This window comes from Histoplasma capsulatum, genomic scaffold (assembly GCF_000149585.1).
Source record: "Histoplasma capsulatum NAm1 scaffold_11 genomic scaffold, whole genome shotgun sequence".
In the NCBI taxonomy this organism is placed as follows: Eukaryota; Fungi; Ascomycota; class Eurotiomycetes; order Onygenales; family Ajellomycetaceae; genus Histoplasma; species Histoplasma mississippiense.
Window position 1 is genome coordinate 160,895 of NW_001813972.1, and position 12,821 is coordinate 173,715.

Below are 12,821 nucleotides of genomic sequence, written 5' to 3' on the forward strand. Positions count from 1 at the left end.
CCCCAACAGGAATTGCTCTGTCAATCGTTATCCAGGGAAAGAAAAAACTCTTACATCCCCTTGCCCCATGATCATATCTCATACCCACATTAATTTCTGGTTCCGTGCTTTAGTGGAGCTCTATGCCGCCCATGCAGAACTGGGCTCACACAAATTTCCACGGGTAGACTCGGCTTGAGTGGCATCATCATCATAATCATCATCATCCTGGATTCGGTTCTTTCCCCACTGTACGTCACGCCGTAGTTCGTACAAGCCGTTTCGATTCTTATTACAATGGAAATCGTACGAAATGGTTTGCAAAATTTCCCGTACAACGGTGACGGAAATGTCTCTGCTAGAGATCAGCGGGAACAAAAAGATGTGGACCCCCCCGCTGTAACTTACCATATTTCTGACAGACCTGTAAGACGCTTTCGCTCTCTACAGTTAGGTGATGGTACTGACGCAGGGAAGTGTTGAACGGAAAATGATTGAAGAGCGCAGCTCGTGCAGGACTGTTGAGATTCGCGGGAGATATACGAGAAAGGGAAAGTATAAAATTAGCCCGGTGCAAAAGGTACACCATCTTCTCCATATCTGTCTATAGATTATGAGGGGATAAACCTCGCCTCATGAAGGTAGACAGTAATACGGAAGACGATTGTCCATTGATTCCAGTCATGAACACGCACTTACCTGCTTGCAACGGCAATAAGGTCGATGGGAATGCCCAATTTGACTGCTCTGCAAGTGGTCGAGAAACAGATGGAGTTATTATGGAGAATTCCCTCTTATTTCTCAAGGGTTTTGAGGATCAGATTGATCTTTTAGTTTTGGCCTGGACTTTATTCCTGTACCGAGATAATGGTCTCAGCGATGATGGAGAATTCTCATGGAGTCTGAAGGTCGCACCAACCGATGAGAATTCGATTCTAAAAGGTTTCTCAAGCAATATCAATGAAATCGTTTTGGCGGAGAGCGACCCCGTAACGAAAGCACTCGCCTCCATTCGCGCCAGACGGACCACTACCTCAAATAGCGAACATACGCAACCATCCACCTACTCCATTTTGTTCATGATTACCACTCAAACAGTGAATGGCAGTGAAGATGTAAGTATTATTGACGTCGTGACTGCTCTTGATTCTCTCGGCTAAATCGAGTATGCAGCTGCCATTTTACGTCGAAGTACTAGCATCGAATCCGAAATTATTGATGAAGCAACACGGCCAACATGCCACGCTATCCTTGCATGCTGTTCACATCCAGTGCTCCGGATTCATGGATATTCTCGACTCAATCCTCAAAAGCACAGACCAGACAATCGGGCAGGCCATGCAGCTTGGTGACCGCGAATTGCAGCAATTGTGGAAATGGAATGTATCCGTCCCTCAAACACTTGACGACTGTATCCATGATATTTTTGTGGAAAAGGCGCGAAGGGATCCTAGTCGTCAGGCGGTTGTTTCGTGGGATGGCGAATTGTCTTACGGAGAAGTTGATCAGTTTTCGACGCTGCTGGCAATTCATCTCATTAAACTAGGTGTCAAATTTGGAAACCATGTGTTACTTTTGTTTCGAAAAGTCAATGTGGACTGTTTGTTGCAGTGCTTCGCCGTTATGAAGTCAGGCGGCACGTTAGTGCTTCACAGACCCCGAGTCAACCTGAGGGCGCGATTGCAGACAATAGCGACAGAAGTGGGTGCGAATCTGATGTTAACTTTCTGAACGGTCAGAGAAGTTGGGAAAGAGAATTTTAGCTGGAGGCGTTATTGTGGTTAATCGTGATTTTTTCCAACAAATCCAGACGTCAGTACTGCCGCCAGCTTCTGCAACCGACCTACCATCTGTTCCTGGGTCTTCTCCCCTATATACCATTTTCACATCAGGAAGTACAGGAAAACCAAAGGGTGTGGTTATATCACACACGAATTATACTAGCGGCGCTTTGCCGAGAGCTGAAGCTGTAGGCTATGGCCCACACTCACGGGTACTCGACTTTCCATCTTACGCTTTCGATGTCAGTATTGATTGCATGTTATGCACTCTCGCCCACGGAGGGTGTGTCTGTGTGCCATCCGAAGACGATCGAGTGAACAATCTTAGTGGCGCAATAAGAAATATGAAAGCCAACATGGCTCATATGACACCGTCCGTCGCAAGGGTCCTCGGAGAAGATACTTTGTCTTCTCTTGAGGTTCTAGGTCTTGGGGGCGAATCCGTTTCCGTTCGAGATGCGGCAAACTGGGGCAAATTGACAAAGGTTATTATTGCCTACGGGCCGTCAGAGTGCACGGTTGGCTGTACAATTAACAATGAAATCGCACTTGATCGAGCATATACTAGCATCGGGAAGGGTGTTGGTTGTGTTACATGGGTGGTGGACCCAACTGACCATAATCGTCTGACGCCTATCGGAGCAATTGGCGAGCTTATTATAGAGGGTCCGATTGTGGGGCGGGGGTACCTTAACGACCCCGAACGGACTTCATCTGTATTCATTGAAGACCCAATGTGGCTGCTTTCCGGTTGCCAAGGATACCCTGGAAGACATGGACGTTTCTATAAAACGGGAGATCTAGTCAAATATGATCCAGATGGCTCGGGCTCAATAGTTTTTGTGGGCAGAGGTGACCAGCAAGTAAAGCTCAGAGGGCAGCGAGTAGAGCTCGGAGAGGTGGAACACCACTTACGGACCAGGCTACCAGCTGGAAACGTCGTTGCTGTGGAGGTTATCACACCAGGAGGGAAAGGGGATCAGCCAACCTTGGTCGCCTTTATCGCAGAGAAAACCACCACAAAATCCCAGACAAATAAAGAAATAGCGACCTTCTCCACGGAGCTCCGTCATTCTCTAGAAGTGATGGATAAAGCGCTTGGGAGTGTGCTTCCTCGGTATATGGTGCCAGCAGCATATATACCTCTACTTGAAATGCCATTACTCGTATCGTGTAAAGTAGACCGCAAGAAGCTACGCAGTCTTGGGTCTGCCATGTCAAGAAAAGAGCTTATTAGGCATAAGGCTTTCTCATCACAGAAGGAGCCGCAATCAGAGAAGGAGCGACAATTGGCACATCTCTGGAAAGGTCTATTCGGCGCTGAAGCGGAGATTGATGTACAGAGCAATTTCTTCGACTTAGGAGGAGATTCTCTCATGGCAATGAAACTGGTGGCCGCTGCACGCGCGGAAAACCTTCTCACCAGCGTAGCTGATATATTCCGGCATCCAATCTTATCCGAACTGGCTATAACCCTAAAGCATTCTGATTCCGAAGCGGAAATCGATGTGCCGCCATTTTCCCTCCTGGATTCACACTGGAAAGAGAACAATGCGCGCATCGAAACGGCAAAACTCTGCGGGATTGACGCAACATCAGTCATGGATGTCTACCCTTGTACGCCATTGCAAGAAGGCTTGATGGCCCTTTCTGCCAAAGTCAGCGAAGCGTATGTTGCTCAGCGAGTTGTCGAGCTAGCAGATTTCCAAACCGCACAGCGGCTCCAAAGGGCGTTCGAAACTGCAGCTGCAGACTCCCCAATATTACGCACACGCATAGTGCAGGTTCCCGGTCGTGGTCTCATGCAGGTTGTTTTGAAAGATGGGATCACATGGCGTGCAGGCACGACCCTAGAGGAGTACTTGGTTAAAGACCGGAATGAATCAATGGGATTAGGCACACCGCTCGCGCGTTTTGCAGTTACTTCAAATGAGACAACAGGCAAATTCCATTTTGTCTTGACAATACATCATGCTTTGTATGATGGTTGGTCTATGCCATTGGTAGTGCGGCGCGTTAATAGGGCGTTTAACAACCAAGAATCAGAAAGATCAGTCGCTTTCAACTCCTTTATTAAACACCTCAGCGGCCTCAACCATAAAGATTCCGAGATATACTGGAAGGAACAACTGCAAGGCGCGAATGGTTTGCAGTTCCCAGCTCTCCCGCGGGCTAGATACCAAACACAGGCTCAATCGCTATTGGAACAATACTTCCTGCTAGGGAAGACATCGGCATCAAGTACCAGCATTGCGACCTCTATCAGAGCAGCCTGGGCTTTGGTTGCAGGAAAATATACCTTATCCGATGATGTCATATTTGGAGAAACTCTTACAGGGAGAAATGCACCTGTTGTTGGTATTGAAAAAATCGAAGGGCCCATGATTACCACCGTCCCCGTGCGGGTACGGATTGACCGAAATGCACGCGTTAGCGAGTATCTACGAACAGTCCACGATGACAGTATACTTCGTATCCCCCATGAACACATGGGGCTGCAGCATATCAGACGTCTGACCCCTGACGCGCGCGAAGCTTGCGAGTTGAGGACCGGCATTGTCATTCACCCAACCACAACGGAGGATAGCACGAGCCTGACGGGAGATGGACCAGCCAATGGTTTTGTCCCAGCCGGAGATGAGGACGCTGCCCGCGAGGCATTGAAATTCAATACGTATGCTCTTATGTTGGTTTGCTCGTTGGATCCCAAAGGTTTCCTGGTTATGGCCAGCTTTGATTCGGCCACAATTGACGTCTGTCAAATGGATAAGGTGTTGGGGCAATTCGGACAAACCGTACAACGACTATGTGAAAATGGGAATTCTCTTGTCAGCGATTTGCTACCAATGACAGACGAAGAGCTAGCTGAGATATGGCGTTTCAGCAATACCTACAAACCAAATAGTGGAGATGAGGTAGTTTTGGGTCATGACTACTCGGATGCAACTGCAACTTGGATAGTTGCTCCTGAAGATTCGGAACAGTTAGTCCCGCTTGGGGGAATAGGAGAGCTCGTCATCGAAGGGGATTTCCCAACAAACACTTCCATTCAAATCAGCGGTACCAAATGGCTTTCTGCTGGTCATCGGGATATTCCAGGAAGGCAAGCGACCCTTCATAAAACGGGCCAGTTAGCCAAGTACAACAGTGATGGTTCGTTAGTGATCCTAGGGGGAAAGGGCGGCAATATCAAACCTGACATGGAAATTAAGAAACCGGAAGCCAAAAGTCAGTCACAAGTGACAACTCCCAAACAACAGAAGTTACGAAAGCTCTGGGCACGCGTCCTTGGGATTAGTGAGGACGAGGTTGGCTTTAATGACAGTTTCTTTGACCTCGGCGGCGACTCTATTAGCGCTATGAAATTGGTGTCGGAGGGAAGATTGGAAAATCTCGAATTGGTAGTTATGCAGGTTTTCCAGCATCGTCGTTTTCACGATATGGCGGATATTGCGAAGGAGTCGCTACCTCTCCAAGTAGCTACGAAACAATATAGTCCATTTTCGACTCTTGACGTCTCAGATGTTGATACCTTTATTTCTGAATCTATCCACCCCTCGCTTATGAACTCAAGCTGGAAAGTAGTAGACGTCCTTCCTGCACGTCCTCTCCAGGAGATCGCCGTGGATGGGACAATCAACCTTCCCCGGTATTCTGCACGGTACGAATTATTCTACTTGGATGCAGCTGTCGACCAGTCGCACCTATTCAAAAGCTGTCAGGAACTCATATCTCGCAACGAGATCCTACGGACGATTTTTGTCAAGTCCGGCGGTTCTTGTTTCGGTGTTGTGATAGAGGAACTACAACTTCCCTTAGATGAATACCAAATAGACGGCGACCTGACAGCTTTTGCGGAGCAGCTTTGTGGTCTTGATATCCAGACGGTGATGCCACTTGGATCCCCTTTCATAAAGTTCTTCTTTGTCCAGAGTTCTAGTGGACTGAGTTGCCTGATCATGCGTATTTCCCATGCTCAATATGACGAAATCTGCCTCCCCATTTTACTTCGTCAGCTTTCCGCTTTATACGAGGGCGAGCTGGTTCCTGCAGGCTTACCTTTCTCGTCATTTGTCCACCACATCGTCAGAAACAACATCCCACAAAGCATAGAATACTGGCGACGCCTGCTCCGAGGTTCCTCTATGTCAGTTCTGCGCCCATCAACGCCGTTAATCAGCAAAAAGTCGATTTTTATATCCAAAACGTTTGATATCTCATCACGTTCGAAAGAAATCACGCTTGCCACTCTTCCTACAGCTGCATGGGCACTATGCTTGGCTCGCCGTTTGTCCATACGTGACGTCACATTCGGAGAAGTTGTCAGTGGTCGCAACATCGATTTCGCCAATTGTGACACGGTGGTAGGACCTACTTGGCAGTACATTCCAGTAAGAGTCAAGTTCAAGTCTGGTTGGACGGTAGTCGACCTGCTCAACTTTGTTCAACATCAGCACATCTCAAGCACGCCGTTCGAAGGCATAGGGCTTAAGGAAATTGTTCGGAAATGTACAGACTGGCCCGAGACGACGGAATGGTTTGACTCTGTCGTACATCAAGACGTTGAGCATGTGGAGAGCCTACGTTTGTTGTCAGCCAATAGCCGAATGGATACTATTTACCCACACCTGGAGCCTCTTCGTGAGTGGAAAATACAGGCTTTCCCGAAAGGGGACAGCTTATGTATCGAGATCGTCACATTTGAGTCCTGGAGAGCAGAGGCCGATTCTATCCTCAACGAAATGGGTGACATTATCTCGCTGCTGGTGACCAAACCAAATTCAACATTGTTTCGGACAGACGTGATGGAAGAGAGCACTCCACCTACGAGCTGATGGAAAATTTTTCGTCTGTCCCACGAAATAGCTAGGTTGGGGTATAGACACTGAAACATCTCTTGACATCTACGGAGTATATCCATGGGGGTTTCCAGAAATCATGCCAATTTTGGCTTCCTGCTATCTCGTATAACATGTCTTTTTTTTTTTTTTTTTTTTTTTTTTGGTCCTTTCCCTTCTACCCACACTCACCAGGGGGTTTTCTCTAAAGTAACAAAAATTTGATGATGTTATTTCTGTTTCAAAAGTTACCGTGCCCAATTTTTTGCTCCTTTTTTTCTTCCCCTTTCCTTTCTTTCTTGCTCCTTGTTAAAAGTCTATCAGATCAACAAATTGAATCACTATTACTAAATTCTTATTTATTGTGTCATGTAGTGAGTGAATGCTTTTGTCAGTTGACAACTTAGTTATCATGCATGAGCTCTCATTTGTAAATATGGAAACCTAAACTCCTTCTAGTCCCCTGTTTCAATTAACCGAGCCAAATCTTACTTCCCGGTGCAAGTTAACGCGGCATATACATAGACACAGCAAACTGAAGTGGACAAATGATGAGACACCGTACCACCCGCGCTATCACTGAACCTCTAATGATGAACCAGCTGACGAGTCGAATTGATATCCCTTTCCAGCTCTGCCGTGGGTTCGTACCATCTCTTCTTATCCCTCGAGAACAATCCTTTGACATCAAGCGGATCTAGTATCTTCTGCAGCAAAGGGCGAGAATCGGTGAAAGCGCCCTCGATTGTTTCGTTGGCTCTCTCCTGTCCATCAATGCCCACGTATACCCGCGAGTCAATTGGGAGAATGTGGCCAGGGTGGAAAACATTGAACATCGTGGTGTTCAGCAACATCAGAAATGCCTCACATATGAGGAAAGGCTGCTCGTTTGTACGAAACGAGTGGCCTTCGGGAACAAATGTTTCTAGAAGCAACTGAGCTCAGCCTCGGAAGACGCCGCAATGGGGTTCGAAGCAGTAACACCAACTGGAAGAAAGAAATACCTGCAATATGGTAGGCGGATCGTATAATAATAAATATCGAGGATGCGTAAAGAGAGTACACAACCATCATAAATCTTCTACCCGTACCACCATTCGAGGTAACAGACCACTCCGCACGAAGTGCACAGACCCGGACATGAAATGATGCTAAAATGGCCACGAACGATGTGAACAAGAACGCCTGCGTAATCATGGCAGCTCGAATCAAATTCAATCCAATTTTATACCGAGCAGCCGTGTCAGTCTGAGCGCCAGCAAGTAAGCCAGCACCAGTCCAGACGCATACCTCAGCCAGGACGTCAAAGGTAATAAACGTGCGGACGACCCTGATTGGAGACATTGGAGCTGCAGAGGGGACAAAGCTGAATAGTCGTCCACAGATGAAATAATCTGCACCAGCATACGTCGGCCCAGCGCCGAGAATGAACATCGTCGACAGTGTGTAGAGAGATTGAACATTTCCTTTGCCAGAAGCAAGAAGGGAGCGTTGGAGAAAACCTATGGCCGAAAAAATGGCGCCTAGCGTCAATGGGATTGTGAATTTCTGTGGTTTAGACGTCCTAGAAAGGGGCATGGACGTGGAACTGTGAGTAGTTATTTTCTGTTTGCTGATGGGAAGATGATCTTACCTATGCTGCAATTCATGCAATGCTGCAGAAATTGAGTAAGCCACGGTGAAGAAAATGGCTGCACTTCTGTTTGGAGGATAGTGGTATAGCTCTGAGAGATGTTGTTAGACCGCGGTAGGCTTCCCCAGTGTTGCGGTGAGTATTTATTTACCTTCTACTTTAGGCTCGGGTGACATGATTTTCCTGAATGATAGTATTGATATAGCAAAACAATTATATCTTGGAATTCTAAAAGAACACTCCGTTTGCCATGAATAAGAAAGTCCAGGAAGCGAGAGCCGGGCCATCCAGGCTCTTTTATAACGCTCCGCCCCTTGGTCAAATTCAACTTCACCGGCCATGGCAAGGAACTTAGATGCTGCGCCCATTGTCCCTGCCGTATGGTTCATATTTACTAACTGGTTCAGGGAAATATCCTGGGTCTGCAGACGCTGCTGGTTGTTTCGGGGGTGCGCCTTGTCCAGCTTGGCTCTGCTCCGCGCGAGGGATGATGAGTTCAAAGAAGAAGCTTGATACCCGATGAGGAAATATATGTGGCCAAGACCTGCCAAGTGCCGCCTAGCGGTCGATCATTCATGGGAGTAATTGTAAGGTGGAAGTAGCTGAGCATCATCGTTCGATGTCAAATCTACTTTATGATAACCGCACGTAGTGGTCTGTAACAAGCAGAGCGGGTGCCCTCAAGTTTGGCAATGAGCGTAGTGTGTGAATCAAGTTTGTAAACGAAGAACAAGAAAAGTTGAAGCCAATGAGCAAATGCCAAAAGCAAAAAAAATATTCGTTATTAAAAACAATCAAGGCACATCAACCAGTATAGTTGCTGTTTTTCTATCTCGGGTAATGAATGAGAGAGCTCATCAGCAGTGCCGCTCGCTCCTTTTTATTCCAGAAACACGGTTTCGCAATTAGAAAAGTCATATTTTCTCCGAGAGAATTTTGAAATATTGCCCGGGAGATTCCCAACTTGAACTTGAGCAAATGCCGTGAGATAATGATAAAAAGGGTAATCAGAATAAAGAATGTAGTGAAAAGCGCAAATCGTTCATCGGCTTCCTCGAATGTTTTATCAGCATCAGGTTCCCGCTACAGAATTGACGAGGAACTCAGGTGGGTTTGAAATTGCAAACACAAGGAAATAAACCTCGCAATCAAGATAGGTAGGATGAGGAGTATTGCAGTGAAAAGGGAAGGGGGAAACTTCGTTTTCTAGCTCCAGTCCTCCTAAGGAGTAGCTCTTATACATGGTGGAGCCTTAAATAATAATAGAAAAAAAAAAAAAAAAAAAAAGCAGAAGAGAGATGGAGGGATCACAATCATTGCAAGGTCTCAGAGGCAGTGCCAACAACCAACTTGATTATAACAGGATTCGAATCAATCAAATAGCTGCGTGGAATGATCACTCGGACGGGGCAGCGCAACCCATCATTCGCTTGTTGAGCTTGAGCTGATAGAAAAACAAAATAGATCTTGCGCTTACGGGCTCTGTGGAGGACGCTTGACTGGAAGCGGTTGCCAGGAGGTTTGGTTGCTGCCGGAATTCTCTGAAGGAAAGATCCGATTGTTGCGAAGGTGTGGAAATTCCTATGGTAGGTACTGTGTATATTAGACGGACACTCGACCGGTACAGTAGTTACATACATATTATACAGGAGTTACAGTACATGCAAATTCTTTCATTCGACATACAGTGTGGTACGGCATTCCACGAATAATATACGATACGAGCCGTACTGTAATATATTGTATCATTACGTTCCATCTTATCAATCAGGGGCCCAGCCTTGTCGATGTGACCCAAAGAAAAAGGAACCAACCGAATGCCCCTTCTTGGCGTCGACTCGACTTCGTAGTGGGGTGTATCAGGATCAGACCTCCACTGGACTCAGCAACTCCTCAGCAACTCCTCAGCAACGATTCCAACGGCAACGGCCATGCCCCCGCTGGTGGGACCGCTCCAAACATGCCCGATGTCAAAACTCGCTTTTTGCGACCTTCATATTCTGAACACTTCCCATCAGCTCGCTGCACTTGTGGTGTTGTGATGCAATCTTCTACTGCCTTGTGCTCTCTTCTCTCGTAACCCTGAAGTCCTTGTCGCAAATGGGATCAGCCTTCCTCTCCAAGCTTCAGACGCATGCGCCTGTGGCCCAGCCACAGGTAATGAGCAGTGGAGCAGCCAAGGAAGCCGGGGATTTGCCCCAAGAGCAAGGGGTTGCGAGTGACGCCGAAGACCAGCTTTCAGCGGATGCCCAAGATGGAGTACGCAAGATCCAGGCCACCACCCGGGTCTGGAGCAAAGGACATCTCATCTTTGCATATGTCATGTATATTTTGAGCTCTCTGTCCCCGATTTCTGTCTTCTCGAACACCCGAGTCAACAACCGTCTCCGGGTAGGACACGGCTAATATAATCATGTAAATAATAGGATATGGGTTATTACTTTCGTCGACACAATGCAGCAGGGAATGTCCAATTCTCTCGTCCCTTATGTTACCAGTAGTTTTAGGCTGCACTCATTGACGGCTTCAACCATGATTATGTCGAACATCATCGGAGGTCTTATCAAGTTACCCCTTGCTAAGGTCCTTGATATCTGGGGTCGACCGCAAGGCTTCCTCATCATGGTAGGAGCACTGACTATCGGCCTTGTCATGATGGCTGCATGCAACAATGTCAAAACCTATGCTGCTGCGCAAGTGTTCTACTGGGTAGGGTGCGTTAGACCTTTTCGAGCTTTCTTCCTAAATATATCTATAAATAGTATTTGTCTTCTTTAAGAGCTAATCTTCCCTTCCTTCCTCGATCTTGGTAGATATAATGGGATGAGTTACACAATAAGTATTTTCATTGCTGATACATCTGCTCTGAAAAATCGAGCCCTTATGTTTGCGTTTGTTTCGTCACCTTATATCGCTACTGTCTGGGTTGGCGGACCACTTGCAACGGTCTTCCTGAATGGTCCTGGCTTCAGGTGGGGTTATGGTGCTTTCGCCATCATCACTCCTGCCATCACTTTCCCTCTGTACGCAGTGTTTGCCTGGAACTATAAAAAGGCGAAAGACGCTGGGTTGCTATCTGAAAAAACACATAGTCGCACATACACCCAATCGCTCAAACACTATTTCATCGAATTCGATATTATCGGGATAATTCTCCTGGCTAGCGGGTTGGCTTTGTTTCTCCTCCCATTCAGCCTTTATTCTTACCAGAAGGATCAATGGAGATCAAGCCTAGTCATTAGCATGATCATCGTGGGTGGTCTCCTCCTTATCGCTTTCGCCCTGTACGAGAAGTACCGGGCACCGGCATGTTTCATTCCTTTCGAACTCCTTTTCGATCGAACTGTGTTGGGCGCCTGTATTCTTGCTGCAAGTTTGTTTGTCAGCTTCTACATCTGGGATAGCTATTTTTCATCTTTCCTCCAAATTGTCAACGACTTGTCAATCACCCAGGCCAGCTATATCGTCAACATATATAGCATCGGCGCCTGCTTTTGGTCCATCATCCTTAGGCATCTTAGTGCGATGGAGTGGGCGCTTTAAATGGCTTGCCCTCTATTTTCGGTGTGCTTCTTACCATTCTCGGCGTAGGCCTCATGATCACCTTCCGCCAGCCGGATGTCAATATCGGGATATATCATCATGTGCCAAATTTTTATCGCCTTTGCTGGTGGAACATGCGTCATAACAGAGCAAATGGCTGTTATGGCCGCTACATCTCATCAATATGTCCCCGTCGTTCTCGCAGTTGAATCCATGTTTGCAAACATTGGCGGCGCAATCGGTCAAACCGTCGCCGCTGCAATCTGGACCGGAGTATTCCCTCAAAGATTAGCTGAGTACCTACCTGACCAGGCCAAGGCCAACGCCACCCTCATATACGGAGATCTTACAGTACAGAAATCGTATCCACTTGGAAGCCTTGAAAGAATTGCCATTAACAGAGCCTATGGTGATGGGCAAAAATATATGCTTATAGGAGGTACTGCAATTTTGGCTGTCGGCCTTGGAGCTACCATGATGTGGAGGGATATCAAGGTCAAGGACTTCAAGCAAGTCAAGGGCCTTGTTGTTTAAGCCGACTTGGGTGCGATTTCCTGATTGACTTGCGCATGTAACTAGTGGTTATGTCGACAACCTACTTTTGTCCTGTTTTGGCCTATGAACACAGTTGAATGGTTGGGTGATGATAACTCTACTGTGCATTGCATTTATTTTTAAAACATTGAAAATGATTCGAAGGGGAGCTGGGCACGGATTCGTGGGCTGCTACGTGGCACCCAGTGCATACCTTTGGCATTGCAGTTTTTCTTTCTCGGTTGGTGTTTAGTTGTAACTGGCGCGCACACCCCATAGATGAAAAAAAAAAAAAAAAAAAAAAAAAAAAAAAAAGAAAAGAAAACGAAAAAGGAAAATAGCTCAACATTGAAGTTTGAATTTGTTGCCCACGAGCACCTCCATTACAAGGTCGGTGAGGGGTGCAGCGCAGGTAGTCGGTAGAGAATCACCAAAGCTCAAGGCCGCACCAGTGCCACCATGCCTCCTCCTCTTTTCTCTTGCTCTAGCATGTTTGCGATGTGGCATAAACAA

The 12,821-nt window shown here is 46.9% G+C and overlaps 4 protein-coding genes across 4 annotated transcripts; 3 read left to right on the forward strand and 1 right to left on the reverse strand.

Annotated features, from left to right (window-relative positions):
- Positions 1 to 662: 662 nt before the first annotated feature.
- Positions 663 to 1,710, forward strand: HCAG_08315 (predicted protein; the record flags this gene model as incomplete). Its single annotated transcript, XM_001536483.1, has 2 exons — positions 663 to 1,094; positions 1,153 to 1,710. The coding sequence occupies 2 exons, from the start codon at positions 663 to 665 to the stop codon at positions 1,708 to 1,710; spliced, it is 990 nt and encodes a 329-aa protein (XP_001536533.1).
- A 1,264-nt stretch (positions 1,711 to 2,974) lies between these two features.
- On the forward strand, positions 2,975 to 6,595 carry HCAG_08316 (predicted protein; the record flags this gene model as incomplete). The annotated part of the gene is made up of 1 exon (XM_001536484.1): positions 2,975 to 6,595. The coding sequence occupies one exon, from the start codon at positions 2,975 to 2,977 to the stop codon at positions 6,593 to 6,595; it is 3,621 nt and encodes a 1,206-aa protein (XP_001536534.1).
- A 590-nt stretch (positions 6,596 to 7,185) lies between these two features.
- HCAG_08317 (predicted protein) lies at positions 7,186 to 8,407 on the reverse strand (the record flags this gene model as incomplete). The annotated part of the gene is made up of 4 exons (XM_001536485.1): positions 7,186 to 7,523; positions 7,603 to 8,162; positions 8,232 to 8,322; positions 8,383 to 8,407. 4 exons carry the CDS (start codon positions 8,405 to 8,407, stop codon positions 7,186 to 7,188), a joined length of 1,014 nt encoding a protein of 337 aa, XP_001536535.1.
- Positions 8,408 to 8,923: 516 nt separating this feature from the next.
- Positions 8,924 to 12,308, forward strand: HCAG_08318 (conserved hypothetical protein; the record flags this gene model as incomplete). Its single annotated transcript, XM_001536486.1, has 8 exons — positions 8,924 to 8,945; positions 9,302 to 9,338; positions 9,696 to 9,800; positions 10,250 to 10,555; positions 10,658 to 10,945; positions 11,045 to 11,254; positions 11,324 to 11,608; positions 11,846 to 12,308. The coding sequence occupies 8 exons, from the start codon at positions 8,924 to 8,926 to the stop codon at positions 12,306 to 12,308; spliced, it is 1,716 nt and encodes a 571-aa protein (XP_001536536.1).
- Between the last annotated feature and the right edge of the window lie 513 nt (positions 12,309 to 12,821).